This window comes from Molothrus ater, chromosome 13 (genome assembly GCF_012460135.2).
Source record: "Molothrus ater isolate BHLD 08-10-18 breed brown headed cowbird chromosome 13, BPBGC_Mater_1.1, whole genome shotgun sequence".
Classification (NCBI taxonomy): domain Eukaryota; kingdom Metazoa; phylum Chordata; class Aves; order Passeriformes; family Icteridae; genus Molothrus; species Molothrus ater.
In genome coordinates, this window is record NC_050490.2 from 8732459 (window position 1) to 8743502 (window position 11044).

Sequence of the window (11044 nt, forward strand, 5' to 3'; positions counted from 1 at the left end):
TGCCTGGATGTGCTCCTGCCCCAGCCACTCCCTCTGATCTCCCACCTGCACCTGGCTCCTGTGGCAGTGGTGCAGAGTGCCTGTTCTGTGGCTCCCTAGGGACACAGGAAACGGAATCATTCTGGAAATCCCCCAAGAGAAACAGCTGCAGTTACTAAAAACAAATCCAGAAATGTTTCCACTGAATAAACAGACCTTTGGTGAATCTGATCTTAGCTCAGCAGCCCACAGGAGGCTGGATGGAGGGAGAAATGGAGCATCTGAATTCCAAGCTTTTCTTGAGAGCTGCCAAGCCTTGATCCAGAGCTTGTCACCTCCAGGCCCTGGATATCTAGTGGGCTAAACTTTACTTTTAAGACAAAACTGTGGAATGCCCTTTCCTAGGGAAACAATACTAAAAAATGTTTTCTTCTTCTCAGGCCATGAGAACAGCAGCTATCTGTACCAAGGGCTTTCCTTTCCATCTTCCATTGCTAAAGGGGAGGTGGGGAAGCAGACAGGACACCATGTCACTTCATTTTTCTCAGGATAAAGCTGCTCTGCAGGCCTTCCCAGTGGGGCCCTGTGTGAGCTGCCATCTATCTCATAACAGGCAACTGCATGCATTACTAATCCTCCTAGATTTCAGAATATTTTTGTTGTACTAAGTCAAAAAGTCAGCTATGTGAGTCAGCTAAACTATGCTCCAATCACAGACCTATGAACCAGAAAATCACCATCATATCACTGTATTCTTTGGTCCAAAAGCAATACCTTTCCTTAGCCAAGTGAAATGCTTCAGTAAAAATTTGCTCATCAATGTGGTAAAACAGCACCATGATTAAAGAAACAATAAAAAAACTCATGGAAAGCAACAAGAAGTAGAAAATGAAAGTTCCTCCTGACTCTAGCCTGAGTACACTGTGATGTCTAACCTGAGGACAGAGTGCTTGTGTCTCCCCTGCTCCCAGTCTGGCAGGGTGCTGCCACAAGTGCAAAAACTGCTTTGCTTTTTTTGTTTACTTTCTATCCTTACATCCAAGGTGAATTCTCTAAATGTAGTTTTCAATTCCCAGCTGCCTAGAAAGGCTGAAATGTTATCAGGGATATGTGAAGTCTCTCAGGTAATTAGTAAAAAAAAGGTTTGATATCAAAGAGAGCAGAATGAAAACCAGCTCAAGATTTCTCTATGACCATCTCTACTATGAGTTCTGAATAAGATGTGGTTTTCTTTTGGCCCATGATATGGCATGAACCTTTACCCATTGCAATGAACAGCAATGTGTACTACACTGAGACTTGAACACAAAGCTCCAAGACCTCTCCCTGTCTGCAGCATAAAATAAAAGGATTCAAACATACTTGTGGTCAGCAACATTCTAGTGGCAGGCAGGGTTCATAAATTAATCTCCACAACTATATGCATGGGAATTAGAAGTACTAATTGTGTTCTAAGCTATGATTTTTATGCATCTCTGAGAATATTTATAGCTCATAGCTTCCAGCACTAAATACCATAGTTCTTTGGAACATGACTGCTCAAAGATTTCATAAATCTTGGTGCTGGCAGACAGACTTACTTTTCATGCTTTAATAGTTTTATTATTTTTAAAGTGCAGATGTTGCAATTTTACAAGAGCTAATTGAATTTAAAGTAAGGCTGATACTATCAGCTGAGAGGAGGAAACTGAGGGGCCTCCTGCTCTTGTTGCTTTATGTAGCACAGCCTATTCATAGGTGCAAGGGCATTTTCTCTCTAATACATTGGGCAAGTTCTGAGCACACTTTTCTTTACAGATATTAGACAAAGTACAAAGCAGCCCTTGCAGTATATCACATCCCAAACAATACTCTTCAAAGCTGCTTTGGCTCCAATTAATTGTACAGGGATTTTATATAAAGGAGGAGTTTGCCCTTGACAATGCTGCCCAGCCTGCCTGACCTCAGCCTCCAGTGACAGCTCTGGGTGCACAGGGGGTGCAGAGGGCCTGGCAGGGATAAAATGGGGATAATAATCCTACTTGCAGGTTTTGTGGCTCTCATAACCCCTTCTGGATTGCTGCAGTACAAACCTAAACAGGAATGGAACAGCCAGAGGGATGGTGCCTGTTCCTAGGCTGATATTTCATGAGATTTTGTGTTGCAGATGTGGTGAAAGGTGAAAAGGTCAAGCCCATCTTTGAGGAGCCACCTAATCCTACCAATGTGGAAGCAAGTTTACAAAGGATAAAAGCAAATGATCCCAGTCTCACAGAAGTTAATCTCAACAACATAAAGGTAGATACTGTGGTTTTGTCCATGCCATCATAGGAGGATTTATTCAAATACTTCTAAAGCCTGTGCCTTTTATCCTCAAATTTTGTCTCTCTTTGCTGTTCAGAAAAAGCAGGGCACTCAGGGAAGGGGTGGGGAAAGGACTGTTGTAGAGGCTCCAAGGTCATCAGTTCCTGATCCTGAATTAAATGCTGATTAAATGCCCCAGGGGTGACTCCCTTTGGCTGCCTTTCTCAGCAGATTGTGAAGGAAGATCTCTCATGGGTACTGTGTAATCATCACTGGCCAAATTCAATCAGCCCACACAGGCAGGAGGAGGAGGAGGAGGAGCTGGCATTGGAGACTGAACAACTGGCAGAGGAACAGAAAGTGGCTCAGAGAGGGTCACGTGCTGGCCTTGGCCTGACCCAGTTCTGGGCAGTGCTGGCATCTCAGGCACCTCCAGCCTCTGGGGACCACTGTGCCCACTCTGACACACTCCTAAAACCAGCAGGGGTGTTTCCTTTGCATAGACTGTGCTTGTTCATCAATCAGTTTCATAATCATTAAAATCAGCAATGTGATTGGCTTCCTAATCACTGGATTTGTCTTTTTACCCTAGAATATTCCTATTCCAACACTGAAAGAATTTGCAAAAGCTCTGGAAACCAACACACATGTGAAGACATTCAGTCTTGCAGCTACTCGAAGCAATGACCCCGTAGCTATTGTAAGTTTTAACATTACTGGGGGAAAAAAAAACCAACAAATTTTAAGTAGGTCCATGTCTGCTTTAGGATACATTCTTTATTTTCCCTTGCAGGAATTCCCTATGGCTATGAAAAGTAGAAATATAATCTCTTCTGATCTACCTCTCCATTCTTCTAAGCATATTTATGCTTTATTTCTTGTTGGTACTAAGCTCTGTTTTGCAGATTCCCTGCTATTCCCTGAAACTTTCAAACTTTCAAGATGTTATCTCATGTTCCCTCTTTTTGGCCCTTCAGGCATTTGCAGATATGTTGAAAGTGAACAAAACACTGAAGAGTCTGAATGTAGAATCCAACTTCATCACTGGGACAGGGATTTTGGCACTGATTGATGCACTGAAAAAGAATGAATCCCTAACAGAGATTAAAATTGACAACCAGGTAAAGAGAGCCCATTGGAGAAGCTCACTTTTGTTTCTCTTTTATGTGGATTCCCAGAGGGTTCTACCAGGGCACTCTGGCAGAGTCAAGGCAGCCTCTGTGGCTCAGTCATGTCCCCAGTCAGTTTTCCACCAGAGGGTGGAAAACTTCTCCATAAAACTACTGAAAACCCAGGCAAAATCTCCAGGGATGGGACTCTCTTTGTAGTTTGCAGCCCAGTACTTAAATGCAACCTCTTACTTCTCTCTCATCTGAAAGCAAATGTTTCCTTTTCTTTTGGGGACACTTCACTACATCCCCAACAGAGGCAGCAGCTTGGGACAGCTGTGGAGATGGAGATTGCCAAGATGCTGGAGGAGAACTCCAGGATTCTCAAGTTTGGATACCAGTTCACAAAACAAGGTCCAAGAACCAGGGTAGCAGCAGCTATCACTAAAAACAACGATCTGGGTAAGCTGCATTTACTCATCATTTCTTTGTGTGAGCCCAGCCCTGACCTTCCCAGGCACAGCTCTCCCTGTCTGTTCATTCAGATGGAATTTTGACTACAGCAAAACACTGCTCTGTGTGAGGGGAGAGGCAAAGCTCCTCAGGCTCTAGAGCAGAGACCAGCAAAGATCTTACTGGGATTAGGAGCCACCATTTTTCTCCTGCTCCTTCTGGGAAGGGGAGTTATTTCAGCCTTTTTTATGGAGTGTCCTAAATTTCTCACCGCTCTATCAGCTGTTCTGGCCAGTAAATGAGGAGTCAAACCCATCCTGTCTTCTCAGAGGACACAGAAGTCCTGACTTTGTTGTCCAGCCCATGATGGACCAGGCCTGCCCAGCCAAGGGAGCAAACCAGACCCTCCTGCTTTTGTGACCAAGGGCAGGCAAAGACAATAAAACCCTGCAAGAGTCACCTGAGTGTGACATGCTCTGCCCTCAGTACACAGAATACACAGGAGATGACAGGGCAGAAGAACTTTAGAGTGGGAAGGGGAAAAAAAGAAATTAAACTTTGTATTTTTAATCAGTTCTGCTTCATACTGGGGTATCAAACCATGATGACTTTGTGGGTTGCAGCTTGGGTTTCTCTCTGTGGGCACTAAGATAAAAGTTGAGCTAAAAGCTTTTTTCTTTCATATATACTTTTAGGGGTTTGAAATTTTAATTTTTAGCAATATCTAAACATTCCAACTATATACTATTTTTCCTGTCAGTGTCCCAGAAGGGTATTTGAAATATCCCATCTACAAAGAGAGAAAAAACCATTTTCCCATTATTTCAACACTTGTCATTAGACTTATGTCCTAATCTTAATTTTCCTGTGTTTGTGTTGTTTGGTTTTGTTCAAGATTTTGTAGGACAGAATTCCTAAAGGAATTCAATAAAATAAATGAACAGAACACTGAAAGCAGACACAAATGACTGATGCTACACTGCAGGCTTTGGAATAATGCAATCTGTTTGCCAAAAAGGCATGATGAAAAAAACCTCCACTTAGTAATGAGATGCTTAGTAATATATTGTTGTTATTGACTTTTTGTGGTGAAAAACATTCATCCATCAAGTTCTGCTGCTTTGTTCTGTGCTTCAGCCATTCAATATCAGAAACAGGACATAACACTGACATAACACTAAATTTTGTATCACACAAACAGGAGAACCTCACAAATCTTATCTGGCCAGGTCAGAAAAGACTCAATGCATTTTATTAGAATGTGGAGTAGCAAATGCTGCCCAATTAAACCTGCTCTGTACCAGGTATAATATATCTTAAGTGCTGTAAAAATTCACACTGCTTGTCAAAATAATCCTGCCCAAAACACAAGGTTTACCACTCTGTTTTGCTAAATGGCAACTTCAACCTATGTGGTTTCCAGTGAAAAAACAGAGTTAATTAACTGATTATCAAATGCAGTCAGAGCATGTGAAGTTTAAACAGGTAATTGAAGGTCCAATATATTTTTGCCAATATTAACAGATATTGGTAATTCAGAGTACTTCAAATTATTTTCTAAAAGAATATGACTATTGCTTACCTACAGTATACACTGTGCAATTACAGAAGTCATTAATTTTTGATGCCTAAAGCTTAAATAATCCAGAGCACTGCAGACTAGAGCAGACCAATATCAATTTAGCTGGAACAGTGTGTCATTTAAAAGAACAATAAAACTGTAATAAAATCTAAATGGAATCACTGAAAGGAAGTGCAGGAACTGGTGATTTTTTAATCATCTAAAACCTTTAACTCAGAGTGAGATTTTTGTGGAAAACATATTGATGTGAACACTTGGTGAAATTCTACAGTCGGCGATACAGAAAACGCAGTTTAGGTACAATCATTTCATTGAGCATGATGGTATATGGTACATATTGATTACAGTCATTCTTCTGAGCATTTCCCAGAAGCTCCTCCCTTCTGTGCTGGTTGCATGCCCTGGGAGGGCTGTCTGGTGCTCTCAGGAAGGCAGAGCTGACTCTCCTTGTCCCCCACAGTGCGGAAGAAGCGGGTGGAAGGGGAGCGCCAGTAGCCACAGCACCCAGGACACCAGGCAGCACTGGAGAATCCACCACTGCAGTCCCAGAGTGCTCACTGCTCAGAGGGGAAGGCACTGGAAAACTATTGCAATGGGAGTTGCTGATTTCTGTTCATGTCTCCTTTTAACCTTGAAAACAGAGCCTGCTCACTTTTAATTTTTGTGGTTAATTTAATTCTTATGAGAAAGGTTCATAGTTGGTTTGATTTTAATGAAGAAAATGGTTTGCAGTATCTGAAGCCAATATGCAGCATCTTAACTGTGTTACTGAGCATAACATATAGTGACTCTGACCTTTATTTTAGACACTTTTTGATATATAAAAATATCACCTTGTATATGGATAAGGGATTCTCTGCTGAAAATAGAAATTTTAGGGCCAAGTTCTGCAATGCCTTATGTTTGTGAATAATCCTCACCTATGTGTATAGTCCTGCTGAACTGAATCCTGCAATGGGCTGCTCCCAGGAGTAGAGCTAGTGATGCCAGTACAGGTTTGCAGGTTCACACCCCTGAGCCTCTCTCCTGCAGGGATCTGGGCAGCTGGGAGCACCCTGGAACAGCTCCTGTCCCCCTTGCTGGGTCTCCACCTGCCCAGCTCCCAGTGCAGGGTCACGCCTGGACGTGCAAACGTTGTCAAAGCGTACTTGTTTACATGAGCTTAGGTTACCTGGATCATTTTGCAATGTTACACTGATGTTTTTTATTCTTACTTCACACTGTAAAATAATATTAGTGCTGCCAATCATGTTGAACTTTTAGATTTTTTTCCTAGGCCAACAAGTTTTTGTTTGCTACTAGAATGCACAGTTTACAGCTAGTGATCTTAATCTAAACAAGTATTCTGAGCAATATTTGTTTTGCTTTGAGCCATGAGTTTGACTTTTTTTAGTTCTGTATTTATGTACATTTGTTAGCATTATAGGACTGTTCTCAGGACCTTTTAGATGAAGATTAATTAAATGCTTAATCCAGGAGAGCCACTGTGCTACCAGGGAAAGACATTAAAGGGGTAGTTTGGAGAGCCACATGACTGACATTCATATGCTGCAGTTGAGGTTTGTCCCTGTATCACAAGGCACGTGAGTATTCGTGCCAGTGCTTGTTGTCATCTTATTACAGGGGTTCCACGCTGTTGTCTCCTTATCACAAAAGTTCCACACCTTCTTGGTGTTTCTCATGGGCAGCTCCTCAGAGCACCGACTCTTTCTTCTTCAAAAAGCACCCAACAGACTCCAGTTCCCTTTTCACCCAGCCACCCCACTCTTTTATAGCATCTTCTCCTCATTGCTTACAGCTGTGGCCTGTTAGAGTCAGGCCTGCTCCTAATCTTTGATAATTGGCCCAGCTACAACTCCTTAGGGGTGAGATTACTTTCTACACTATCTTTATTTCCTTATGTTCTATCCCCCTACAAGTGCTTATCTGAATAAGGGCAGATTTAAGCACATGCACAAATGCTTTGCTAAATCATGGCCTTAACTGACATGCTGGACATTATCTTAACCCAGTGGGAAGCACTCACGAAGCAGCAGCTAACCCCAATGCTCAACAGCATCAGAATTTCAGTAAGAATGCAGTCTGATGTTTCATTTTGTGTATTTCACCATCTAAAACTACTCTCTACCACAGTTGTATCACTGCCAACAGCTGACTGACCGCCAGAGGTGCATGCTGTGAGAGCCCAGGGATGCTCAGGTCAGGTGTGTCACACACCCCAAGCTTTCAGGAAGCTGCAGAAATGCTCCTGCAGCCACAGCTGGGGCACAGTGGCCTCTCTGAGACAGGGCTGGGCACCACAGTCACTGCAGGATGCTCCTGAGCCAACAGGGACTGCTGGGGGCCCTGGGATCAGAGACCTGGGGGTGCTTGGCACAGTTCCCTGAGTGTTGTTTTCACCTTGCTGAGGTGTGAGCCAACAGGATGAACCCTCCCTCTGTGCCTTTGTAAAGGAAATGAGAAGGTCCAAGGCAATGCTCCTCCTGTTGGATACTGGTCTTTGTAGTGGGGTCCAAAGGGAATAACACTCACTGAAATCCCACTTAAAATACTTGGCTAAAGTGGTCTGCTGAGCTGGGATGTAAAGTGCAGCAGCCACAGTTTACTTCCCTGAGAAGTCTCTACAATTTACTTCCCTCCCAGTCTCTACAATTTACTTCCCTCCCAGTCTCTACAATTTCCACTTCTTCCCTTCCTCAGAATAAACTGAAACCTTTGCTTTGCAAGTAAAAAACAAAACAAACAGGGGAGTCTTGCTAAGGTTTTCCCTGGATCCATGCAGGATTTGCTGTGAAAAACTTTGATCTCCCATCTAAAAAAAAATTACAAGTTCTGTAATACAGTCCTAACTCTGCATGGGCTCAAAGAGAATCCTTAAAAACCATTTGGATTACAAGGGAAATACTGGGCTTTGCACCATGAAGTTTCATGGGTGGGAAGAACCCTCATCCACAACACCTAAAGATTATGTTACTGCTAACCTTCAGTGATAGGAATCACTCTGCCCCTAATTTCTTCTTTTCCTTTAATCCAACCAAGGGAATCCCAATTATCAATCAACTGTTTGAAGATTTTTTTAATGGTTATTTTTTCTTTATTAGTGGTACGTGTCTGTGTTCAAGGGAAACAAGTGCAATCCATTTCTAGTCTTAGCTGCCATTGACAGTGTTGGTGTTTGCATGCAGCAGTTTCACAAGGATGGGTTGGTGTGACTGCTCCATGGTGTCTGCAGCATCTGTACAGCTTTGCTCAGAGCCACACATGTCCTTACACAGCCAGGGGTGTTCTGCAGCCCCAGTTTGCACCATGGACTGAGGGACCTGGCTGGGGAAGGCTCTGTGGCTCTCCCCCCCTTCATCTGCCCCTTGCACAGCCACGGTTCCTCTGCAAGGAGGAGCCTCACCCTGGGGGGATCATCTCCCACACCAGCCCCACCACGAGCCAGCAGAGCTGTGCACCCCATTGCCAGGACCTGGGAGCCAGGCTCCTTCCAGCAGGGCGAGCAGAGCTCCCAAGCCCTGGCTGTTCTCTGCAGGCAGCTGCTGCCAGCCCTTGCCAGGGGGCTCAGTGACCAGAGATGTCTTGGTTCTGCCTCTTCTGTGTGCTCCACACAAGGCCTAGGTTGTCACCAGCCTTGAGTGTCCCAGGTCAGACATTCCAACAATATAAAGATCTGTTGGATGCAACAACAGCACACAGTGGTGATGCTTGGAGGCAGACTTTCATACTAATACAGGATTATTTATCTGGTTAGAAATCTCTGCAACTAACATGAAGGGGGGGCAGGATGTGACCAGTTATTTCATATCCTACTTTCAGACATCTGGCATTGTCAATGCTGAATGGGGAACAAGGACAGAAGACTCCCTTTTTCTTAAGCAAACATTCAGGAGTAACTGTCTATTTTTGCACATTGCTTCTCGTGTTGACTGCTTCAGTTTGGTTTGTATTTTTTATACAGATTTTTCATGGAAAAGCTCAACTTTGTGTGTGTCCTACCATCCCTGTGAAGTGTAGTGTGCACTGAGGACCGTATGTGTACATGTATAAATGACAGTGTTAGCTCTGGAACAAAAGTAATTGCATGCGCACGGTGTGGTGCATATTGCTCAAGAGGAAGAGAATTACCATGCTATGTAACAGTGACTCCCCAGCATTGTGGTTTTTCTAAATAAACCTTCACAAAGGATTTGGATTTTGCAATTTTTCATGGGTTTGTGAATTGAATTGAGTCCCCATTGGTGCTCTGACATCAGATTAAACTGCTTTCTCCTCTGTAGCTCTTGCAGCTTTCACTCTCCTGGATTTCCCCTTCTCTTCTCAGGTGGAGAGACTGGTGGTATTTCCTGCCCTCTGTTCTCCACAGTGTCTCAGCAATTTCCATGTGGCACCTCATTAGAATTTGACACCAAGACACACCAATTTCTTTCACATTATCCCCAGTTCTAAGGTTCAAGGGGCTCAAGTGCCTTGCAGACTGCCCAAAGGCCTGAACTGAGTTAATGACACAGTTAACGTGGCCATTAGAACCTGTGCTGCATGACAAAAGAACTGCCAAATCACACATAACTGCACGGTGCATAAGGACAATTGAAAAGGAAATGTCATTTCCCCACAGACAATTTGCTCTTCACAATCCCAGAGAACTTCACAGTTAACCCACAGAGAAACAAAACATCTTCTCTACCTATTGCAAGACCACCTTTACTTATGTCAGTATTTTAACTGTGAAATCTCACAGTATCTTTATTCTTTTCATCTCAATGTAAATAAGTGGATGAGACCCTTCAAGAAAATGAAGAAATCTCACACTGAAAGAAGAGGAGGTATCTGTGTCCCAGTATGTGGTTCTGCTGGGATTTGCAGAGCCTAAATCAGAAGAGTGCTTATGGGAACGATGCAGCACAATTCCCAGATCCTCAGTCAAAAGGGAATCAGAGAATACAGCTGCACAGAAGCTCATGAGATCATGCACTCCATTTCCTATCTCTCAGAGTTTTATTTCTGCATAATTCATAGCTTTTACCAAAAGACCAGTTTTGGTCCTGCATCCTTTCATTACAGGGGTTGTGTTCAATTCCCTTGGGATTTCCAATATAAATGCAGTATATACCAAAGAACACAGATACTGTATCCCTCCTTATCCCTCTGCACCTTTATTTTAGGAATCAGCTTCTCCCCTGGCACTCACCTTTTTCAGAATGGAAGTTTCATATACTGTTGAAAAATAATGACTTTACAAAGAGAGGATTGATACTATTCTTAGTCTCTGAACAAGCATCTTTCTATCTTTCCTATTCCAATCAGTTCAGTCCTCTCCCAAGCCTGAGCAACAACAGTGCAAACCCCAGTGCTTCATATTCTACAAGGAATGCCAGGCCATTTTCCCCATGAATATGATATGGAGTGACAGTTCATCTTCCTGAACTGCAGGAAGCTGCATTTCCCACTGCCCATCCACCCCTGCTGTCGCCATGCAGAGAGTCCCCCTTGCTGGTGTTCTTTTACCGCATCTACCCAAAAGTAAAATCTCAATTTCGAATGAAACAGAGACTCTAGGGAGTTTTAATGCAATATCAAAGAATGGGGTCAAGCTGACTAAATCTTGAGCCCTGCTGCAGGAGCTCTGCTCTGTGGG

General features: G+C 43.3%; 1 protein-coding gene across 2 annotated transcripts in view; it reads left to right on the plus strand.

The window, feature by feature from the left end:
- Positions 1–9595, plus strand: part of LOC118690627 (tropomodulin-2) — a 34694-nt gene extending 25099 nt beyond the window's left edge. For both annotated transcript variants that reach the window (XM_036389462.2, XM_036389461.2), the window contains exons 6-10: positions 2126–2256; positions 2855–2962; positions 3240–3383; positions 3689–3833; positions 5867–9595. In XM_036389462.2, coding sequence (XP_036245355.1) covers positions 2126–2256; positions 2855–2962; positions 3240–3383; positions 3689–3833; positions 5867–5901 — 563 coding nt within the window. In that variant the 3' untranslated portion in view covers positions 5902–9595. The remainder of the gene's footprint in view (positions 1–2125; positions 2257–2854; positions 2963–3239; positions 3384–3688; positions 3834–5866) is intronic.
- Positions 9596–11044: the final 1449 nt, after the last annotated feature.